Source organism: Penicillium canescens (genome assembly GCF_028828765.1).
Source record: "Penicillium canescens strain IBT 15451 chromosome Unknown utg000003l_segment0_segment0, whole genome shotgun sequence".
Taxonomy (NCBI): domain Eukaryota; kingdom Fungi; phylum Ascomycota; class Eurotiomycetes; order Eurotiales; family Aspergillaceae; genus Penicillium; species Penicillium canescens.
In genome coordinates this window covers 1,606,011-1,628,051 of record NW_026703965.1, presented here as the reverse complement: position 1 = coordinate 1,628,051, position 22,041 = coordinate 1,606,011, and the positions used below count along the sequence as shown (strand labels likewise).

The following is a 22,041-nucleotide window of genomic DNA, read 5'->3' as shown; positions in this document are numbered from 1 at the left end:
GAATATTCATAATTTTGATAACCAACCAGTTCCGAGCTTCCAAATAGAGGTCGACGGACTAGAAGACTCGGTTATCGATGAGCGATGTTCTAACATGCCAGAATCTTGGCAGCGGCGGCTTCAGCAACAACCATAATAGTCGTCTGAATGTTACCAGTGGGAAGATCGGGGTGGATACTGCCATCAACGACGAACTAAAAGAACAAATTGGTTAGCAGGAATATTAATAAAAGAGAAGTGTTGCAGCACACATACAAGGTTATCAGTTCCGTACACCTTGGTGTTGGTATCCACGACCGAGGAACCCCCTTACGGCCATCATCATTACCCAGCTTGGCAGTGGTGGTGTAGTGGTTACCGGGGCTCTGGGCGTTGAGAATAGCAGAGACATTGGTGTTTGTGACAAGCTCGAACCCAGTGGAAGGGTCGGTGATTTCGCTGACCATCTTCGAGACAAAGCTCTGGGCAGCCTTGCGGTCAGAAGCGGTTTGGAGGTAGGGCGACTTCTCAATGACAGTGTTTCCGTTGGCATCGAGTCCCAGGACACCAGAGGAGGTGAGACCGTGAGTCAGATAGGAGGTGATGGTGACGATACCCTCATCAGTGGGGGCACATGAACCCTGGTAGTACTGGGTGTGGCCGTCGATCTCCTCGGAGGTGAAGAAGATCATGCGGTGCTTGCCCTGGGTCAAGACACCGCTGTGCTTGCGGTAGAGGGAGATGTCACGAGTATCAGAGCCGTTCAGAACACCATCGTAGTCGACCAGACCGAAAGAGCTGTTGGTGTCGAAGGAGATCTGGAAAATAGGGTGGTCCTTGAGGCCGACACCGACGGGAAGGTCGATCCACTGGTGCTTTGGGGGGACGGTGACGCCGTTGTTCTTTGCGGTCTCGATCTGAGCGGCGTGACCGATACCAGAGTTCCACAGCACACGGGGAGTAGACAGAGCGCCGGCGGCCAGCACCACGCGACCCTGAGGAGCAACGGAGATGATCTCGGTCTCGCCCGAGACAGTCTGAACTTCGACGCCGCTGACATGGCTGCCAGAGCGGACCAGGCGGATAACCTTGGTCTTGAGGGCGAGCTGGAACTTCTCGAGCTTCACAGCCTCGGGGAGATAAGTGCGGACAGGACCAGCACGCATCTGGTTCTGCACATTCCAGGCCGGGTAGCTGTAGACCTGGTGCTTCTCGTCTGGCTGAGCACTCATGTCTACGGACTTCCAGCCAAGGCCACCAAAGAACTTGGACAGGACGTGGTAGAGACCCTGATCGTAACGCTTGCCATCGGCGGAGGGGAGGAGGGTGCCGGGGTTGCGCTTGTAGAGACGCTCGGAAGCAGGCTCGACGTCGTTCCACTTCCAGCCCTTGGGCCATTTATCATCGAAATCGCGGGCAGGAGGGTGGACAAAGACCATGTAGTTAACGGTCACACCACCGCCGAGAACACAGGCAGCATTGCCACCGGTGTCGGTGCACATGTACTCATTCCAGACATCAAGCGAACCAATATCTGCCGAAAGTCCCGGCAGGTCAATGGGTGTCAACGAGTGGTTCCATGGGAGCGTCTCGTTGGCACCGGTAGCCACAGTTGGCCCGACACCACGCTCAAGGAGGAGGACCTTCTTGCCAGCCTGAGCAAACTTCTCAGCACTGATAATTCCGGCAGGGCCTCCACCAACGACGATGTAGTCATATGTATTATTCTGAAAGACGGAAGCGGAAGCGAGTCCGGAGAAAATGGAGAGCGCAGCGGCCAAAGGGCCTGTCTGGAAGATTCTCATAATGAAGTATAAAAAACGATCTCTGTGAAATGCCGAGATAGGAATCTGCAGGGGAAGGAGCCCTTTTAACAGTTTCACGGCCTCAATGCCGTCACGCACAGATCCAGGTCCAGTTCCAATCAATTGTCCCAGACTCCACGCGGGCTACTCATGGCTCGATAATGTAATTTCGTCTATAATCACTAATCGGGACTAGCGCGATCAGATAAGAATGTTAACTCGCCGCTGAGCCGCCCATTTCCCGTCTTCTCTCGGGACGACACTTCAGATCTCATAACGCTCCGAGTGATCATTTAGCCGGATTATAATTTGTAGAATCCTTCTATTTCATACCGAGGGCATTCAGCACTGCTCCGGAAGGCGAAACTATCAAATAGCCCCGTTTGACTCCACTTGGGCCAAGTGCGGAATCATTGCGCCACTGATGTTCCAAGCCCCTAAGGGTGTTTCAACCCTCACTTTATTTTATTTCCGGCAAAGCGTTTTTCCAATCACTTTTTGGCCTTGACGCAGGGATCATCTGTAGTTTAATATGTTTCAGATCTTCGATTCATATATTTCATGGATGCGGCGTCGAAAACTCGATCAAAGTATTTGGCTAGCCAAGCCACCGTCCCACCATGTCTCTAGGCGTGAAAACCTCGAAACTTTGAAACGGCCAAGAAGGATATCCGACCCTTACCAAGCATAGAATAAGCAGCCCGACGCCGGGCCCACATTAGGCAATCATTCATGATTGCCTCCCTCACGCGACACAAGCTAGAGTTTTTGGTAGCCATTATTCACTAAAATTGCACTCAGTCTATATCCACCCGACCGAAATAGTCGACTCTCCGTCGGATACATGTACCGGCAAAATTTCGGTATTTATCAGACATGATAAAGCACACAGTGGGGATGGGCGGATTTGAGCGGAGCTGTCAATTTCATTTTGGAATTTCCATCCGCAAATATCCTAGAACATTCAGTCTTCTAGTGTGGTCGTACGGGGCAGATATGTCTTGTTTCAGCAACGGCATGAGTCCCTAGAGCAGGCCGAACTAGGAAAGTCTTCCATCAGGCATCCAAAAGAGCAGGCCTTAACTTCAGACAGAGACATGATGCTAGTTGATTCGGAAGCCTGAAGAATAGCGGTTGAAGCTGACTGTAGCAATCGGGTTGATAGTTTCATTGGAAAGAATGCTACTCCATACCTCACCGACACGGGTAGTATTCCATAGTGACCGGATGAAGGTATGACGGGAATTGGATCTTGAGCAAGGTGGAATAATCAAGCCAGGGCTATCTGGCGAGTTCCAAAGCATTTAGAACCGAGTGTGTCTCGTCATAAACTATTGAATCGCGGGATCGGACAAAACAGTTGCGATGGGTAAGGCGCTCGCCGGCTACATTAACCTGCTTGACGTTCTGAAACATCGAGAGTGAGCCCATGAGAGATAGGGATGTCAGCTTATTATTTGTGGTAACTCCACCCAGGATGATGTAGTTTACTGAAAGACCTCAAATATCCTGTGGTCATCGATACAATAGGATGTGTTCTTGGCGTGTCCAAGATCTCTTGACTGGAGATCTGGGTATTCCATGCGATCCGCATCAGTGGTTCCGTTTCAAACACTGGCCAGTCTCCGTATTGCCACAGGGTATCTGTCCTTGATCCAGACTGCAGCGACGCAGGCTGATACACGAACGCCACCGATGGGCTGACAGCAAACCGTAATATGAGGCCGTGCCATATGAAATAGCAAGCTGTGTATGATCAACAGCCTGTATTTGTGCTCAAATGTGGTGGTCCTGCAATCACAATATCAATTGCAATGAAGTTAAGAATTGTGTACAGTGGGGGATCAATAGTGTTCCCGAGGCGGAGTGGCCGTTGCGATGACGAAACCCAAACAAAACCTCAATCTCCAACTCTAACCTCGCCATGAACCCAGCTCACCTACCTAGACACCCACGCACCCTTCTCTTAACGTTTGACGCCTTCGGTACTCTCTTCTACCCGCGCCTCCCCGTCCCTGATCAATACGCGGCGACCGCGCATGAATTCGGATTGTCCCGCACAGCCATAACCCCGGACCGTCTCAAGACCGCATTCAAGGATATCTTTAAAGCTCAGACGCGTCAATACCCGAATTATGGCCGTGCTGCTGTTCTCCGTGGTCAGTATAATGGGCCTCGACAATGGTGGGAGGAGGTGATTCGGGGAAGTTTCGCGCGTGCATTAGCTGAGAATAATGGAGAGGCACGATTGGCGCAAACAAGCCTCCAGATGGGCGGTACCAACGAGAATATTGATCTCCCCTCTGGCCTGGTTGATTCCTTACTGGATCGCTTCGCTGGATCACAGGGCTATGCGCTTTATGATGATGTGACACCTTTCTTCCGTCGCATGCGCGAACTGAAGACAAGTGGGAAGAGTCCATTTGAAAATATTATTGTTGGGGTTGTTTCAAACTCGGATGACCGCATTCCTGCTGTGTTAAAGTCATTAGGCGTGCGAGTAGGCGATATGCGCGCTGACCAAGACCGTTCCAGCATGGAACTTCCTGGGTTTGAGGAGCGCCAAGGCACGCAAACCACAACGGATGGGCAACATTCTCACGATGTTGACCTTGTGGTTACGAGCTACGAAGCAGGTGCAGAGAAGCCTCATCGACTAATTTTTGATGTGGCGAGGCGACAGGCTCAATTGCTTGCGAATCCGTCGATGAACAGCGAGACCAACATGCTCTGTGCACATGTGGGCGACGACTACGCGAAGGACTATTGTGCTGCTAGAGATGCAGGCTGGGAGAGCTACCTCCTTCCCCGAGACCCATCTCAGAAGAACCCCAATGCAGTAAAAACATTAGACTCTCTGACAGAGCTGGTCACCCAATTGGAAAGTCTGTCGTGAAACTCCTGCCAAGGTACGATATCTACAGTCAAGCGTGATTCATACAATATTCTCTCATTTGCGTCCTACGAGGCCATGGATTCCATCTTATAGACGATGCACCGCAGATTTGGCGGACCTAAATGGAATTGGGGATACCATGACTTATGAACTGCTTTCTAAATGGGTTTTTGTTCCTCTCGAGCACACTACAAGTATTGCTTTCTGTGTACAAATACAACAAGCTTGTTCATTTCTGTGTCTTTCAAAGGCCTACAGAGGCAAACATTTCTCATCGGGTAGCAAATTGGTCTTGTGATCTAAGTTGAGAGACAACCGCAGCCTCCATTTTCGTTACTGCCACAAGTTGCGTGGCCGTCACAGCAGTAGGTTTGACTGCATGGAGAGGGGCATTTTTGACAAGCTATGAGCATCCAGTAAGTCAGAAATTGAACACAATAGAGGATATCAAGCCCGACAATGACAGCCGCCAGGTTCAACCTTACTTTGATTGCCGAGATTCTCAAAAGGATGTGCGGAATTTAACCTCACGACATTAGGACTTGATATCATGTTCACTGTAAATAATTATGGCAATGTCAGCTGAGTCTATTGCCACGTTTGGGGTGAGCAAGATACCTCCTTTGGTGGCCTGCTCAAGACTTGAACCGGCGGCATAAGATCCTGTCATACAGAGGATCATGAGAAGCTTCACGACCGTGGGGGCCATGATTGAAATTGTATGAGAACAAGAGATAGTCTGTTCCAAGGGCGAGAGCTTGAAGAAAATGTTCGTGATAGTTGAAGGATGGCCTCGCTTGGTAGGAACGAGTAGCATATGGAAGAGTTTTGAAGACCGATACTATTCAACCAGCCTCTTGTATGGGCCGACAATGAGATGTGTGATCTACATTCCACATCCTGACTTCGCTCCATTTGAGGTTTAGCTTGTATGTCACTCAGCGCTTTGCAGGATAAGCATTGGCGCCTTGGGTTTGCTGCACAAAATACACCTTCGAAAAGAATGGGATATCAATGTTTAGGTATACGGGAAAATGCAGACCTTTAGTAAACGAATAGGTAGAAGTGGTAGTAGATCCGCAAGGGAAACCGACTAAATCGCCCATAAAGAGATGCAAAAGTGAGGAACCAAACTGGAAACAATGCACGGTGTGGAGTTGTTGCAGAGCGAATGAGGATTTCCCATTCCCGTTAAATTGAGCTTTCTTGTCAGAAAATGAAACCCCATTTGGTCTGCACTACAGCTCAATGGACCTCCATCCTCCCCAATACCCTTGCATTCTTGTTTTCATCCGGTTGTGGGAATGATCGACACCTTGCATGGGCCCTGTATCAATCAAGAATGCTTCAAGATATTCCATTGTCCAGTATGACCTCAACGCCAGAAAAGTTAACTCCATCCCATGATAGTAAGGAACTGAAATAATCGCAAAACCCATGTACAAGCAAGGCACCTCATTACACATTCCATGATAAAACCACTAATCCCACTGGCCTTTACCCAAAGCACCAAGCCCACCACCAGTATGCTTATTCAACAGCTTAGCAATATTGGACGCACCACTCCGCTGCTTAATGCGCAGCTCCTTCTCACGCTCACGCTCACGCGCAGCTGTGTATGAATTGACAGCGCCGCCCTTCTTCGGTCCTGAAGCCGCGGCCTTTGAAACGCGGTTGGAGGTGGTGCTTGAGTTGCTGGAAGATGAAGAGCCGGTTGTGACACGGCGCAAGAGCTGTGGAGGACGGAATCCAATCGGACCGTCACTATTGCCCGTTGAGAATGCCATCTTGCCGTTTCCAGATCCGGAGGAGTTTGTGGCGGAGTTGGATGATGCTTGTCGGAGGAGGGCGAGACGATCGACGACCACTCCGCGTGTTCGGCGTGGGTGGCTGGGTCTGGCGAAGGTGTTGTCGGATTGTTGGTCTTCCGAATGGCCTTCTTCGGCGCCGGATGCGTCTTCGCTTTCGTTCCAGTCCTCGGCCTCGTCGAGGGAAGCATCCTCGTGGAAGGAATCGTATTCGGGGGTCTCAGTGAGAAAGGACAGCGTCTCACGGATCTCAGCCAGGGTAGCTGGTTTCTTGGACATTGCGCTGGCAGGAGTGCGACGGAGATTAGGTGGGGGTCGGTTGGTGGAATCTTCAGCGGATGGTTCAAGAGGGCGCTTGCGCTTCTTGCCCTCATTTGATGCATGGTGTGACTGTTCCTCGGGTGTAGCATCTTGGGATGCTTCAGCCTGAGAGCCGCCCTCCTCTTCCTCGAGGAAGTCGATATTGAAATCATCATCGACTTCGCGATCCTCAACGGCCTTGAAGAATGCCGCTTTCTTGGGATTTTCGGCAATCTCGCCGATTTTCTCGTCTGCGAGAAGAGCACGACGCATCTTGGCGAATTCGCGTTGCTTTTCACGGCGTCGTGCCAAGTGCTCATCGTCTGAGTCGTCAAGATCAAAGTCATCATCAGCATTTTTGCGGCGGCGGAGGGCTCCAGTTGTGATGTCTCTCATGAGCTTGGCAACGTCTTTCTCGTCACGGTTGCGATCGTGGACACTGAGAGCTTGTTAGCATTGCAATAATTGAACAAGACATGAAGTAAACTTACGCATTGAGGGCGGCGAGTTGCTTCTCGTCAACCACCTCACCACTGTTGTCGTTGATCATCTGGCGATCAATGGCATTTTCTTCGCCATCACTGTCATCACTATGACCTCCGAGGCCTGCATATTCATCTTCGGATTCCTCGGCAGCCTCATCAACAATTTCTTTCGCCATACTGTTCTTCTTGTTGTATTCAGGGGCAGACTTCTTCTTCGTAACCTTGTCCTTCTTCATGACATTAAAGGCATTGGCATTGATCTCAAAGTCACCTTCATGTTCATCTTCCTCGACCTGAGAGAGTTCAGTGGCGCGGCCCCGCCGCAACATCTTGCGCTTTCGCTCCGCAATGGGTGACTGGCTTTGACCAACGAGAACTGTATCAATGGTCGAGACAGGAGGTGTGTCTCTCCATCTTTTCGCAGGATCAAATGGTGAGAAGACGAAGCCTTCATCTTGGGTTGGGTCCGGTAGTTGAGAATACTCTGAGAAATGGTGTGGAGCAGGCGACTCCGATACCCGAGTTACGTTCTGCGAGTAACCCTCCATGAAGTCTTTGTCATGTGGATGCTCCTGGCTGTCTCGGACAAGGATCTCGGATTCCTCCTTCCGAAGCTGGGGCACAGGTCGACCTGGGTCGGGCAAAGAGAAAGGGATGGTGGCGGACCCTGGTTGGCTATCTGCACCATTGCCATCTAATGTGGAGGCAAAGGCCTGAGTCAGACCGAGAGACATATCGCCAGGCGTTCCCAGACCAGGCAAATTGGGTCGTTCAGCCGAGTGGGGGACATGACTCGGCGCTCTCACAGGCGTCGATGGTGCCTGGGGGTGATCCTCTTCATCTTCGTCATCGCTGACCACTCGTGTTCGGCGCTTGCGTCTGGCGGAAGGCGCGAGTTCTTTTTCGGTGTCTGAAGGTAGACCTTCACTTTGTTCGTCAGCGGATTCGTCGTTTTCGTCTGCCTCCTGTTCGACAAGCCCGGCTTTGCCATTCACGCTACCGGTTTCCTCCTCTTCATCTTCATCTTCATCGTCACCCTCGCCATATGCCTCTTCGTCAGAGCCAGAAAGCTGATAGTCATCATCCTCATCCTCGTCATCCTCGTCATTCTGTCCTTCCTTCTTCTTAGCAGCCTTCTCAAGACGGGCAATCTCATCTGCCTCTTTGCGAGCCTTCTCAACAAGGTTCTCCATGTCATCTTCCATGGCTGCTCGCTCCTCGGCGGTTTCGATGACCACACCCTTAGCCCGGAGTTCTTCGATTCGTTCACGGCGCTCCTTGGCGGCTTGCTGTCGAGCTTTGTACAATAGGTTCGCAGAGAGTTCTGCGTTGTTCATTGAGGCCCGTTTGCGTGAGGGAGACGTCAAGTGTGCCAATGCCTTGAGCCTGGTCGTACCAGGGTCTTCTTGCATCTGGCGGGTAGGGAGATTTTCGAATGCTGCGATCCGACGACACTTGCCAGGTGAAGTAACCACCTCTAAGTCGCTGTCAGAATCGTCGTCACCATGGGTGTTCGCGGCAACTGCTTGTCGGGAAAGCAGCACGCGAATAGGCGGTTGAGTGAGAGGGCGAGAGATTCTCTTTTCTTTGGCGGCTTCGGGTACAGAGGGTGAAACCTGTTTGACTTCAGACTCTTGAGCTTGCCCCGTCTCAGCTTTTCCAGCTACCACTTCGTCGAAAATAGGCAGATCTTCCTGGTTCGTATCCATGCCGATATCAGTAGCTTGTGTTTGAGCCTCGGAACCAACAGCAGTCGGCTTGCTTTCATCGGCTACGCCAATCAGTGGAGAAGTATGTGGGGTGTCTTTGAGCTTGCGTAGTTCTCCATCAGACGAGTTTTGCGAGCCGGCAGTGGACGATGAGTTTACCGCAGGTTGTTCGGTGGCTGAAGGTTCAGGTTGCATAAAGTTAAATCGGGCGAAGAGACTCTCTTTGGTAATCTTCTTCTTGGTCTTTGCCTGGTGAGCCAATTGCATATTACGGCTCATTCGCTGTGTCTCCTGTCTCATCTCATCCAGAGCTTTCTTGCTCGCCTTGCGGGGTTGACGGGCCTTCTGAGAGAGCTTGTGAGCGGAGCCAGGGTCATCAGCACCGCTTTCCTCACCAGAAAGGACCTCAGAATTGAAGTGCTCCATCTGTGCTTTCCGAGCAGCAGCCTTCTTCTCGGCCAAGGCTTTCTCTCGCTCCTCGCGCTCCTTGCGTTTCTGGGCAACAAGGGAAAGGAATCGGGCGTTCCCTTTAGGCTTTTCTTCAGTGTCGTCATCATTGTCATTGCTGTTGGCGGGGTCGTCACGCGGCTCAGCAGGAGAAGACACGAATAGGGGAGATTCGGATCTTAGACGTGGGGGAGTTTGGCTGGGCTCTTTGTCGGACTCTGGTGATTTAGATCTGGGATTGTTCTTTCTCCTCGGACCAGCCGTAGGGATTTCGTCTTCACTGGATTCATCGTTGGTTGTGGGCTCTGCCTGCTGCGGCTTCTGGGCCTGTTCTCTTTTGGACCGGAGTGCCTTGGAGACACGGGCGAATGCGGAGTCTGCTTCATTTGAATTGGGTGATTTCGTGGTATTGCCCTGCATCCGGGCAGCCATTCGACCCTTGGGGCGGGCAATATCGTCTTCACTACTTGAATCTTCCGAGTCGTGTGCTTGACCGTCGTTGTGTTTTTGGGTGGTTGACGTGGAATCGCGCGCTAAAGTGGTTTTTGGTGCAGCAGATGTCGATTTAGCATTTTGTGTATCATCCTCCGAGTCACTGTCAAATTCAGCCAGCATGGCTTTAATCTTTTGGCCGGGTGTAATAATGTTCGGCGAACCGCCGGGGGACGCGGAACGCGTCGAGCGTGGTGTGGACGGTGAGGACATGTTGTCGTAAATGTTCTCGTACTTCAGGGTGATTATCGCGGGTATAATTTCATAATGGGGTCAGTTGGATAAGGGAAGTTGCAAACCAAGGTCCAAGTCAAGGTGCAGTGGAGGTTCAAGGGCGCATAGTACGGACGCGATGCGCGTGCCTCGCGTTGCTAGGCCCCACACGTGATTGCTATCTTATCGTAAATTTTCATTATGGACGAGACTACAGACTGATGTCGTTTTTTAAGGATAAAGTAAAGGTGGATGTTCCATTTGTGAAAGCTCCTATGGAAATAACCTCGTTCCCTCAACAGGTACCGGCGAATCCACGCTCTTACCAACCATAAAAAGGATGATTGTATTGCTCATGATGCGTTCCCAGAAGTCTCATAATACAAGAATGAATGCTATTTTCTGAAATGACGCCGTTAAATCATCCACCGACTCCTCAAATATTGCGAAAGAAAAGGTTAGGGGAAAAGCTAAAACAATAAAGTCACAATGCAGTCTTGGCCATGCGCCAATGACCACCAGTGGTCCCTCCAGGAGTGTACATCGGATTTAAAGGGAATCACGTAACCAGATAATCCGGAAAGCAAACCTCAGCAAGCCGGTTCAGGGCGTAAAAAGGAAGATGCAGAAAACAGTGGAATGTTAGGAGTGGCATAATCAGATCTCAATGTCGATGTCCATATCGAGGGCCGCGATGTTCTCATCATCGTTGTTGCGGTGACTGATCATGAAACCACTCTTGGACTTCTTGGGGGTGATTCCGGAAGGTGTACCAACTGCAGAACTGCCGTTGCTGGGCTTGAGAGTATCCTTGGGCCCATCGACAGGAGTAACATCGGTAATAGGAACAGGTTGGCTGGGTCCACTGACGTCGTGATGGGTCTTAGCCACTGTTCGCACACGCATGAACGGATCGGCGGCGGCTTCACCGCGAGCGACAGCTGCTGCGGACTTGCGAGCGGCCTTGCGCTCCTCAATCTGAGCACGACGCACGTTCTCATAGTTGAGCTTTTGGTTACGGATGTTGATCTGGTGGACACGCTCGGCTTCCATCGGCTTCTGGTCGATCTCTTTCTTGGTGAGAGTCGTTCCCCAGGAGAGGGTAGGGTTCAGGATCTGATCCAATTCCTTCTCCAGCCGCTCAGCATCTTCGATGTTTCCATTGGCTTTGGCGAACTTCAAGTCGCGTTCAATATCAGCACGCTTGAGGATGTTCCATTTCTGGTCGAATGCACCCTGGCGAAGCAGCTTCTGGTTCAACTCATCTTTAGTGAATTGGTGGTTGATCAGGCGGTTGATGTCAGTGACCTTAGAGGCCAGCTTTCCTTGCGTAGCCAACTTGATGTCCTCGGCAGCCAAAGTCTTGCGGTAACGGTTGTACTCGTTCTGGATCATTGTTAATGTGATTCAATGTTAAGGAGAAGTTTCACAAACCTCGGTGAAAGGAGAATCCGAGCAGGCAATGAAAGGGAATTCCTTTACAGCCTTGCCATGCGCCAGCTTGACATACTGATCTGTGACAAAAGGACGACCGTTGGATCCTTCAATAGCATAGGGTTTGCCCTGGGCAAAGCCTAGAAACGTTGTTAGTTTAGAGAATCAACAACATCCGAAATATCTTACCAGAGATAAGGCACATGCGATATTCGTTCTGGCCAGTCTCTGCGTTCGGGCCAATATTGACGCGGGCATAGCAGCCCTGCATGGCACTTTCAAATCCAGGGTAGAAGCAGACCTGAGCAAAGTTGCTGCGACCAACACGAGCACGTTGAATATCACGAAGCTCAGCAGGTGGGTCGTCCTTTGGCAGGGAGGGAGAACGACCAACACGATCGTCCAATTCAAGATCACTCTCAGCATCAGCATCTTCATCAGAGACTTCAGATCCCATGGAACGGGAACGACGGCGAGACTGGGTGGGATCACGGCGGCGGAGTTCATCCCGCTTGCCCTTCTGTTCACGCTGACGCTTGTAAGCCTCAATGGCTCCAGAAGTTTCTCCAACCTTGCGGCCACCAAGAGTGGTCTTCTGGCGAGAGCTCTTGCGCTGGGAGTCATCCAAACCGGCGGAACCAGCCTTTCGCTTGGCTTTCTTAGCAGCCCGGGCTTCCTCGCGGGATCGGGATGCTAGCAGGCGTCGGAGAGCAAGGTCCTGGTTGTGGCGATCAACTTGTTGGGCGCGCTCAGACAAGGTTTCCTCGCGCTGGATTTCGGGCATGGCCATGATGTCCTTCTTATCCTGTGCCGAGTAGTACAGCTTGTCGTACGGGAAAATGGGGCGATCCTCATCATCTTGGTCGGATTTCTCGGACTCCGAGTCTGACTCGGACATGGGGGCAGACTGGAGAGAGTGACGGGAGCCAGTTTCGGAACTGTACAGCAGATCCACGGATTAGTCACGGATATCATCAAGCAGACTGAGGGGGATATCTCACACTTCGCCTTCGGATTCATCCTTCACGGGCTTCCGAGCCCGGCGGGGAACCGGCTTAGCAGTTCCTTTGCGACCCATGGCTGCCGGTGAATGATCTCTGTCGGCATGTGAGGAAGCAGAGTGCGCCGGCGATTTGGATGGTGGTGAGGTTTCCTCCTCAGAGTCACCCGCCAAAGCGAGCAACTCAGCATCCAGATCGTCCGCCATTTTGAATAGCCTTCCAATAGACTAATCCCTTAAGATAATCGTTAACTCCAAAAAGTGCTACTCCCAAACAAGGATTCGCCTTATAGAACAATAGGTGTGTTTTCCTATTGATCTATCCCTCCTGAAGAGAGTCGACACCCAAGTGACGAAGTGGTAGTAGAACACCGTCCAAATGAGGCCCAAATGCTTCACACTGGACTTTCAACGATCCAAAGTCGGCAAACACACTATGCGCTAGATGAAGCGAACGTATTGCAGGGTATCTTGAAAGCGCATGAGTGTTCGTCGCAAGTTGGCATGAATTCATGACGTTCCGCGCCAATCTCGCTAGCGAAGGCGGTCAACGCGGCCTCGGAGCTTCGTCGCTCGAAATAGCCTCATAATTATCGTTCAACCCAATTTTTAATGGCATCCCTACCAATGATGCGCAATTGCGCCTTGAATTTGTGCCGCCAGCCCATGCGTGCACCATCACCAGTTTTCCTCGACTTCCTCGCTCCATCAACGGTCAAATACAGCCAATGTCGGCACGCCTCAACCACCGCCGGCACCGCCGGTGAGCCCAAGCCTCGCTACGTCCTCAGCAAGGAGCAACGCGAGTTTATGGACAGCGCTCTACGAGTCAATCAAGCCGGGGAGCTCGCCGCGACCCTGATTTACACAGCCCAGACGCCCCAGATCGTTCGTTCATACCCACACCTCCGGCCTTTGATGAAACACATGTACGACCAAGAAGCCGGGCATCTCAAAACGTTCAATGGGCTCGTTGCGAAGCACCAGGTCCGACCAACCGCTATGTATCCCGCGTGGGAGGTAGCAGCCACATTCCTGGGGTGGTCCACGGCGGCACTGGGTCGCGAAGCCGCGATGGCGTGCACCGAGGCCGTTGAGACGGAGATTGGGTCTCACTACAATGACCAAGTGAGGGAGATTCTGTCCTGGGAGGCGGATGCTGAGAGGCGGGGAGAGGAGCTTGATGAAGAGCTTAAGGATATGCTGGCCACATTCCGGAGGATTCGGGACGAGGAACTAGAACATCTCGACCATGCTGTTGCCAATGACTCCAAGGAAGCGAAGCCTTATGATCCCCTTGTGGACGTCATTCGCTTTGGCTGCAGGACCGCTATTAAGATCAGCGAGAAGATTTGATGTTCGATGATGGTGGGAATGTTTCCTTGGCTGGTCAATCCATCACCTAGCCATACATATATTTTGTTCGCGTTCAGCACTCAATGTACAATACCAAATATTTTTCTGAGGATGGAAACTATGCAATCATATCTTCTATTTTGATATTCACTATCTGCTTGATGTATCTATCAAAACTGCTCGCTCATGAAGTAGGGTATCAACAAAGTAGCGCCGTCTTCTCTATACATGTGCTTGGCCTGTGAAGCCTTGCTGGTTTGAGGAGACCCTTTACTCAGAGCTGAGAGGGTTCTGCTCCAGATAGTCAACGAAGTTCTGAGAGAATCGCACGACCTGCTGGTAAACCTCTTCGAAACCATTGGCACCACCATAGTAAGGGTCTTGGACGACCTCACCACCACCAACGCGGTCATTCAGCTTTCCAGCTTTACCGAAATCACCAAACATCCGCACCACCGCAACCTTCGCATCCTCCCCATATTCGCCAATCGCAGCGTCGACATGCGATCGTGTGCCTTTGGCCCCCGACTTGGAAGCAGATTTGCGCTGCAAAGCCGCAATGACCGACTCCCGCTCATGCAACAACTCGCGCAAGTTCGACTTGTCCATGGCAAGGAGGTAGTCGAAGGTGAGGAAGTCCTCCCGGGTCACTTTGCGGGCGGCATGGTCATAATCGGCGATCTTGTGGCGACGCAGAGTGGACATGGTACGGGGGTCGGGAGGCTCAAGGCTGTGGTATGCGGCAGTGCCGGCCGAGTCGATCTCTCCAATTAAGGCATGGGATGCGGCGAAGTTGCGGAAGACACCTTCTGCCATCGGAGAACGACCTATACTGGATTAGTATGTCGTCATCGCGGGGGGAAAAGCCAAGGGTGCACGTACAGATGTTGCCCAGGCAGACAAATAGGACATTTGCCGGGCGTCCGTTCGAGTTGCCAGTCATAATGTGGGGTAGGATGAATGTCCCGGGACCTTGCTTAGGGTTGTGTAGGCAGCAACTGAATAAATTACAGCTTGAAAATGAGTGTTTAAGTTGGGGACTTATCGATAGGCCCTAAGACCCCACCAGATGCAATACGTCGTTGCTACAGGGCAAGACACAGGTACAGGTACAGTATGATGTGCAGACCTTGGCATAAGCTAGTAAAATTGGCTATTCTAAGAACAGGCAGCTACTTTATACATCACACTGATAGTATAATTCTTTTCCTATATACCTTATCGATGCTAAAAAAAGAATAAGAATTTGCAGCGCCTCCCATGGAAGGGGAATGACTAAGCACAAGGTGTGGGTACAGCCACTGCCAAGACTGTGGCTCAGGCGCAGTTGGCCCAGTAACAAAACACGCACGACTGACGAGCGGAGAGTTGCCTCTTCCAACCGTGGCTCACATGTTTCAGGTGTCTCTGGTTTGATGAACTGCAGTCTTATTGGGGCTTTTGTTCCGAATCTCTTTTCGCTATTACAGTATTATCATCGTGTGAACAATACATCCACAGGGCAGTGCGGAGCCCAGCACAGACACTGATTCGTCCTATCTCCACCTTCATCTCTGGGATCGACTGGGGCGTCGTAAACACCAAACAGAGCGGACCTAGGTTTATTCCGCCTGCTTCTCACTTTTGCAACCAACCTATCCATCCTCATTTCTCCTAGTCAAATTTCGCTTGAAGCCCCTACCTGAAACAGCGCCGAGAGTCCGCGTCCGTCAAGTCGGACTAGTCAAATCTCCCGTTGACGCTCAAGATTCCACTTGGCGCTCCTGGCGCAATCTCCAAACCCCCTGCAACGAACGTCGGGGTAGCATAATTTCGCTGAACTCAATCCCGAGGCTCGCTATCCACCATGGCCTACAATCGCGTCGGAGAAGGTTAGTGCTTGTCTTACGGCCCTATTGGACCCTCTTTCTTCCCATATTGCTTGCGCATGCTTGTCCACCTGAAACCTGTCTCAAATCAGTGCTGGTCATTGATTAAATGGTTACTGTGGAAGTCGTGCAGTCAAGCTCTTGCGTTTTAACCTCCCGTTAAGCATCCACTGCCTCAGAACTGACAATGCCGCAACCAGATCCGTTTGGGGACGAACATCGCTCTCCCATGCTGAATCCTTCTCACGTCACTAGCTACACAAATCGCACTCCCTCGCCGGCCCGACCGCTGGATGGCTACCAGCTATCGGACAACCCATATGCTCCTCCTGCGCACCTGCCCATGCCATCTAGCGATCGCCTAGCTGAGCAACCGACTGTGAGTATTGCGCAACAATGATTGGTGTCTTGTGGCTGGAACTGACCATCGTTTTCTCCAACACAGTATTCAGTCGAGAACGTTTACAACTCCTATGGCCACCACGACGCCTATGATGCGCAACGTCCTTACCCCGGTCATGAGTACTCGGTGGATCCCGAAGCCCATCACGATGCTTACTACACTCAACCTTATGAGCCTACACACACCCATCATGACGATTATGACCTTGGCCAGTATCCAGAGGGAGGTCACACCCCATTCGATGATACACACGAGCCCATGCTTCACCCGAGCGACAATCCTTTCGGGCCGGACCCATACACCGATGAGTTCCACGACGAGATACAACCAACACCAAGTCCTCAACCTATCCGCCGCTGGAAGACAGTGAAGGAAGTCCAGCTGTTCAACGGCAACCTCGTCCTTGATTGCCCCATTGCCCCGAAACTGCTCAGTCAAGTTCCTCATGCAGAGCCCCCCGGCCGTGACGAGTTTACGCATATGCGATACTCGGCCGCAACTTGCGACCCTGCTGATTTCTTCGAGGAACGGTTCACTCTGCGCCAGAAACTCTTCGCAAAGCCTCGTCACACGGAGCTGTTTATTGTCGTGACCATGTATAATGAGGACGACTTCCTGTTTGCGCGAACCATGTCCGGTGTTTTCAAGAACATTGATCATATGTGCTCGCGCACAAGCAGCAAAACCTGGGGCAAGGACGCATGGAAGAAGATCGTGGTTTGTGTTATCAGTGACGGCCGTGCAAAGATCAACCCCCGCACGCGCGCCGTTCTAGCAGGTCTGGGTGTGTATCAGGATGGAATTGCTAAGCAGCAAGTCAACGGCAAGGACGTGACAGCCCACATCTACGAATACACAACCCAAGTCGGATTGGAAGTCAAGGGCACCCAGGTGCATCTCAAGCCTAGATCGGGACCTCCCGTGCAGATGATCTTCTGTCTGAAGGAAAAGAACCAGAAGAAGATCAACTCCCACAGATGGTTCTTCCAGGCCTTTGGTCGGGTCTTGGATCCCAACATTTGTGTCCTTCTCGATGCGGGTACCAAGCCTGGCAGAGACTCCATCTACCACCTGTGGAAGGCCTTTGATGTCGAGCCTATGTGCGGTGGTGCCTGTGGTGAGATTAAGGTCATGTTGTCCCACGGCAAGAAATTGCTGAACCCTCTGGTTGCCGGTCAAAACTTCGAGTACAAGCTGAGCAACATTCTGGATAAGCCGCTGGAGTCTTCTTTCGGGTTCATTACCGTGTTGCCCGGCGCGTTCTCTGCTTATCGGTTTGTCGCTTTGCAGAATGACAAGAACGGACAAGGTCCTCTGGAGCGGTATTTCTTGGGTGAGAAGATGCACGGTGCCAATGCCGGTATCTTCACAGCCAACATGTACTTGGCCGAGGATCGAATTCTTTGCTTCGAAATTGTCTCCAAGCGGAAATGCAGATGGCTCCTTCAGTACGTCAAGTCGTCAACCGGTGAGACTGACGTGCCTGACCGCATGGCCGAGTTCATCTTGCAACGTCGCCGTTGGCTCAACGGTAGTTTCTTCGCTGCTGTCTACGCTATTGCCCACTTCTATCAGATTTTCCGCAGTGACCACAGCTTCATGCGCAAGTTCATGCTGATGATTGAATTCATCTACCAAACGATTGCGATGATCTTTGCTTGGTTCGGTATTGGTAACTTCTTCTTGGTCTTCCACATCTTGACAACATACCTCGGATCAGATGATCTATTAGGTACCGCTGGTAAGGTTCTTGGTATCGTTTTCGAATGGCTCTACTTGGCAACCCTCGTTACGTGCTTCGTTTTGGCTCTTGGTAATCGACCTGGTGGGTCAAACAAGTTCTACATGACCATGGTCTATTTCTGGATCGTGATTATGATATATCTTGCATTTGCTGCCGTCTTCGTCACTGTGAAATCCATTCAGACAGAAGTTGCCTCGAACAGTTTCACTGTTTCCCAGCTATTCACGAACAAGACGTTTTTCTCCATTATCGTTTCACTTGGGTCGACCTATGTGATGTGGTTCATCGCGTCCTTTATCTTCCTGGACCCCTGGCACATGTTCACCAGTGTAAGTCTTCCAGTCAATTCCTTGTTAGCCATCTGTCACCTTGCTAATTTCCTTTTCAGTTCATTCAATACATCCTGCTTACCCCGACCTATATCAACGTCCTCAACATCTACGCATTCTGTAACACCCACGACATCACTTGGGGCACAAAGGGAGACGACAAAGCCGAGAAACTGCCCTCCGCCCACCTTAAGCCCGGCGGCAAGGTCGACGTCAACATCCCACAGGACGACGGCGACTTGAACGCACAGTATGAAGCGGAAATCGCCAAGTTCGCCATGAAACCACCCAAGGAGGTACAGGTCATCTCAGAGGAAGAGAAGCAGGCCGATTACTACAAGGGTTTCCGTAGTGCTGTCGTTCTCGCCTGGGTATTCTGCAACTTCGCCCTTGGCGCCGTTGTTCTGAGTGCCGCAGGCCTGGATACCTTCGATAAGTCGTCTAGCTCCAGTAACGGCCAAGATGCCACACAGAGCGAGCGCTCCATGATTTACATGGAAGTTGTTCTGTGGAGTGTTGCCGGACTGTCAATGTTCAAGTTCGTCGGTGCGATGTGGTATCTGGTTGTTCGGATGGTGAGTCCTTTCCCCTTCCCCTTCTCCTTCCTCTATCTCAAGCATACTAAATTTCCCTTCTCCAGTTCCGCGGTGTTTGATTTAGCGATCTCTCAACATAACTATTGTTCTTCTGCTCTTCCTTGCGCTTTACAGCAAATACCATGCTATGCAATGTTTTCATATATCCTCCGCGTTTGATTCACATTCATCAGAGTTGGAGAGTACGAATTTCAGAATCCATGACCACGGCGGGCCCGGTCTGGTTTGTAACGGGGTTCTGAAATGGATCTGAAAATGGAGATGGAAACGGGACAATGTAATATGTGTGATGACCTCCCCGCGATGTGCCTTTCTCGTTTTGATATGTGGAACGAGTGGAATGACATGATATGGCGATGTGTTTCTTTTATGTGTTTCTTTATTTCCTTTTTAGTTTTCATTTGGAGTGGGAATTCGTGTACTTTATTTGTAGATATGGGGATCTGGTTTATTATTTTGTGCCAATTTTAGTGTTGGTGATAGACAAATATGATATGTCCTATGAACTGCATGACTTGATCCGGATTATTGGAAGCAAAATAGTCTATCTGGGTAAAGTAAGGAATTATTTGAATCAGGAGGGTGGAACAAGCGCCGGTTGCGTTGGTGTGTATTCCTGTTTCTGAGATGTATGTAGAATGAGGTGATCATAGTGGACCAGAATATATTTCGACCGTCTACATGTATGTAGAACGCAACAATAGTCAGACAATTGTCAAATGACAATAATCCCAGGACGAAGTGTACAGGAATCAGGAAGCCTGGTTCTTTGAATGAACACACAATGCAATACCTCCCAGCACCAAGCCCATGCCCAACCATGTCTCCTTCGCAATCACCTTGCGCTCCACATACCACTCTCCAAGCACAGTAAATAGGAATGCACTCGAGTTTGCAAGAGGGACGGTGAGGGAAAGCTCTGTGACAAAATGAGAAAGATCATGAGCCCCATCCTCGGAGACAAAAGCGACAGCTTGCAAGGAGAGAAAGACATACCATGCTTCCCAACAAGAAGGAAGAACCAAATGCTCCCAGTCAGGTTGATGATCAACGGAATGGCGTAAGCTGGAGTGCGGAGGAGGTTGACAACAGTCCAGAAAATCGAGACAACCTTTGTACGCAGCCAAGACTGTTTCGGGCCAGACTCGCGTCTCCAAGCGGGTGTGGGTAGATCATCATGTCCCTCGTCTCTCAGCTCGGTATCGCGGCTTGAACCCTGTGCATCACCACCCTGCTGTCCTGCGACAGATCCCTTCGCCTTGCGGGACTGGTCGCTTCGACTCGTGCTGCGTCTCCGCACCCCATCGTCCTCCAACTCCCCTCGAGAAAGCAGCTCCTGCTCCTCACCCGCATCCGTGAAACCAGTCTGCGGCGATTCCTGTGTACGCGTCCTGCCGCGCTCCGTAGAGTTGGAGTTGTTGGCAAGCTTGTCCTGTCGTGCATTGAAGTCTGCCGCGGCGCGCCGGATAAAGGGGGTTGTGAAGCCCCATGCGACACCGACGAGGAGGAAGGACAGAACGTAGCTGAAAACGGAGGGGGCGGGTTCGGTCGGGATACTGGCGTCTGGATCCATGCTGTGATGTGTCTTAGGCAATTGAGTGTGGTTGTGTTGCACTGCAGTCAGTGCAGTGCCGTTGAGCTGTGGTCCGTGCGAGGTGAGATAAGGTTTCCCGATCTATGTGGCGGATCCGTGGATGCGGCGTTCTTTTGTTGACGTCCCTGCAATGTCAGCATACTCACCTGTTCAAGGGAAGGGGAACAGAAAAGGTGCAACATGCAAGGTAGACGGGGGTCACTCAGAACAGTGTTCGAACCCGAATCTTCGATCAAGCTTGGAGGATATCACGAAGACGTAGGCACCTTAGATGGAAGTACCACCTAAGACCGAATCATCACAGAAGAAAAAAAGAAAAGGGAAAAAAAGGAAAAACTCCGTCGTCCCGCATCTCCTTTCGAAACCCCGTCAATGAAGACGGGGGACCTCAGAACAGTGGTCGAACCCGATTCTTCGCTCAGGCTCACCAGGCAATCACGAAGGTGTCGGCGCGTTCGATGGATGCGAGAATCACCCGAGGAATCACCCAAGTGGATTATCCACGCATCATCTAAAACTGAATCATCACAGGAGAAAGGAGGGAAAAAAAGAACGAGCCCTCGCCCACAATCAGAGTGCCGGGTCCACGAGCCAGGGTCACTCAGTCCGATTGTATGTTGCTTAGCTCCAGGTAAGGTTTTAAAGAACTGGGCCCACTGTGTCCTTGCCAAGCAACCCTCGACTCGCTTCCTCCCCGACCTCCTCAAACGGTCGCCCGTGCAGGAGAACCTCTGATCCGACCACTGATTGTATCCCACGCCCACATATGGTGGTGTTGTGTGTTGATGTTGTGTGTTGATGTTGTGTGTTGATGTTGTGTGTTGATGTTGTGTGTTGATGTTGTGTGTTGATGTTGTGTGTTGATGTTGTGTGTTGATGTTGTGTGTTGATGATGTTGAAGATCATATCGAGTGGTCGTCCCCCTCCATCGTTCCAGGTGAGTCTGGTGTTGACTCCTCAAAAAAAAAGCAAAGAAGGTTCGCTCGAGGTGACTCTCGTGAGGGGAGAAACAAAGAGAAAGGGAAAATGGGGGAGAAGAATTGTTTTTATAGCAGAGGTCATTTCCTAATTGGGACGGCACGAATAGGATAGTGACGACCCCCCATTGGCTGATTGCTTGCTATTGTTCTTTAATAGAGCCATTGTTCTTCAATGCAGCCATTGCGACTCAACAGGGGACATCCTGCATTGTCTCACAATGTCCCTGAAGCTATTCTGCTTCCTATCGACCTGCTGAAGCTCACTCCCACCTTGGAGACTCCTACATGATCATGCACCCCGACGCCGACTGATTCTCTACTGTAGCTCCAATTCTACTCTAAACTTAACGTAGTACCGGTAGAAGATCCATATTAGTTGATGACGCCCTCGTGCTCTCTGCCTGGCCCCTCGGGGGCCTGGCACTGGAGAAAGAACGACTTGCTATTCTCACCCTCTCTTCTTTCTGACTTTTTGTCTCTATGGGTCTGTAGTGTTAGCTACACTGAATCTACAGTTGACCTGCGGCAGTCTTGCTCCTTGCAAGTATCGAGTCGTGACACAGCTCTACCCTGGACGATAGCTAGTCCCTGTGCGCTATGTAG

General features: G+C 51.1%; 8 protein-coding genes across 8 annotated transcripts; 3 read left to right on the top strand and 5 right to left on the bottom strand.

Annotated features, from left to right (window-relative positions):
• Nucleotides 1-89: 89 nt before the first annotated feature.
• Nucleotides 90-1,784, bottom strand: N7446_004054 (putative cellobiose dehydrogenase; the record flags this gene model as incomplete). The annotated part of the gene is made up of 3 exons (XM_058512803.1): nt 90-194; nt 256-308; nt 359-1,784. The coding sequence occupies 3 exons, from the start codon at nt 1,782-1,784 to the stop codon at nt 90-92; spliced, it is 1,584 nt and encodes a 527-aa protein (XP_058374132.1).
• Nucleotides 1,785-3,708: 1,924 nt separating this feature from the next.
• On the top strand, nt 3,709-4,704 carry N7446_004053 (uncharacterized protein; the record flags this gene model as incomplete). The annotated part of the gene is made up of 1 exon (XM_058512802.1): nt 3,709-4,704. One exon carries the CDS (start codon nt 3,709-3,711, stop codon nt 4,678-4,680), a length of 972 nt encoding a protein of 323 aa, XP_058374131.1. The 3' UTR covers nt 4,681-4,704.
• Nucleotides 4,705-6,161: 1,457 nt separating this feature from the next.
• N7446_004052 (uncharacterized protein) lies at nt 6,162-10,134 on the bottom strand (the record flags this gene model as incomplete). The annotated part of the gene is made up of 2 exons (XM_058512801.1): nt 6,162-7,227; nt 7,280-10,134. The coding sequence occupies 2 exons, from the start codon at nt 10,132-10,134 to the stop codon at nt 6,162-6,164; spliced, it is 3,921 nt and encodes a 1,306-aa protein (XP_058374130.1).
• Nucleotides 10,135-10,791: 657 nt separating this feature from the next.
• On the bottom strand, nt 10,792-12,775 carry N7446_004051 (RNA polymerase-associated protein; the record flags this gene model as incomplete). Its single annotated transcript, XM_058512800.1, has 4 exons — nt 10,792-11,520; nt 11,569-11,708; nt 11,758-12,506; nt 12,570-12,775. 4 exons carry the CDS (start codon nt 12,773-12,775, stop codon nt 10,792-10,794), a joined length of 1,824 nt encoding a protein of 607 aa, XP_058374129.1.
• Nucleotides 12,776-13,198: 423 nt separating this feature from the next.
• Nucleotides 13,199-13,924, top strand: N7446_004050 (demethoxyubiquinone hydroxylase family protein; the record flags this gene model as incomplete). Its single annotated transcript, XM_058512799.1, has 1 exon — nt 13,199-13,924. The coding sequence occupies one exon, from the start codon at nt 13,199-13,201 to the stop codon at nt 13,922-13,924; it is 726 nt and encodes a 241-aa protein (XP_058374128.1).
• A 123-nt stretch (nt 13,925-14,047) lies between these two features.
• Nucleotides 14,048-14,907, bottom strand: ltpA (tyrosine protein phosphatase LTP1). Its single transcript, XM_058512798.1, has 2 exons — nt 14,807-14,907; nt 14,048-14,751 (listed from the first exon to the last, which is right to left on the bottom strand). Exons 1-2 carry the CDS (start codon nt 14,865-14,867, stop codon nt 14,195-14,197), a joined length of 618 nt encoding a protein of 205 aa, XP_058374127.1. The 5' UTR covers nt 14,868-14,907; the 3' UTR covers nt 14,048-14,194.
• A 408-nt stretch (nt 14,908-15,315) lies between these two features.
• chsA (chitin synthase I) lies at nt 15,316-19,083 on the top strand. The gene is made up of 5 exons (XM_058512797.1): nt 15,316-15,795; nt 15,993-16,171; nt 16,238-18,268; nt 18,328-18,843; nt 18,909-19,083. Exons 1-5 carry the CDS (start codon nt 15,771-15,773, stop codon nt 18,921-18,923), a joined length of 2,766 nt encoding a protein of 921 aa, XP_058374126.1. The 5' UTR covers nt 15,316-15,770; the 3' UTR covers nt 18,924-19,083.
• A 533-nt stretch (nt 19,084-19,616) lies between these two features.
• Nucleotides 19,617-20,437, bottom strand: N7446_004047 (uncharacterized protein; the record flags this gene model as incomplete). Its single annotated transcript, XM_058512796.1, has 2 exons — nt 19,617-19,783; nt 19,861-20,437. The coding sequence occupies 2 exons, from the start codon at nt 20,435-20,437 to the stop codon at nt 19,617-19,619; spliced, it is 744 nt and encodes a 247-aa protein (XP_058374125.1).
• Between the last annotated feature and the right edge of the window lie 1,604 nt (nt 20,438-22,041).

What these genes read in the sequence shown, in the direction of transcription:
- chsA (XM_058512797.1), top strand. Translation starts at nt 15,771, where the DNA reads ATGGCCTACAATCGCGTCGGAGAAG. An exon ending in GCCTAGCTGAGCAACCGACT is followed by an intron (nt 16,172 to 16,237) that starts GTGAGTATTGCG and finishes TCTCCAACACAG; the next exon opens with TATTCAGTCGAGAACGTTTA. An exon ending in CCTGGCACATGTTCACCAGT is followed by an intron (nt 18,269 to 18,327) that starts GTAAGTCTTCCA and finishes TTTCCTTTTCAG; the next exon opens with TTCATTCAATACATCCTGCT.
- ltpA (XM_058512798.1), bottom strand. Translation starts at nt 14,867, where the DNA reads ATGACTGGCAACTCGAACGGACGCCCGGCAAATGTCCTATTTGTCTGC. An exon ending in TGTCTGCCTGGGCAACATCT is followed by an intron (nt 14,752 to 14,806) that starts GTACGTGCACCC and finishes AATCCAGTATAG; the next exon opens with GTCGTTCTCCGATGGCAGAA.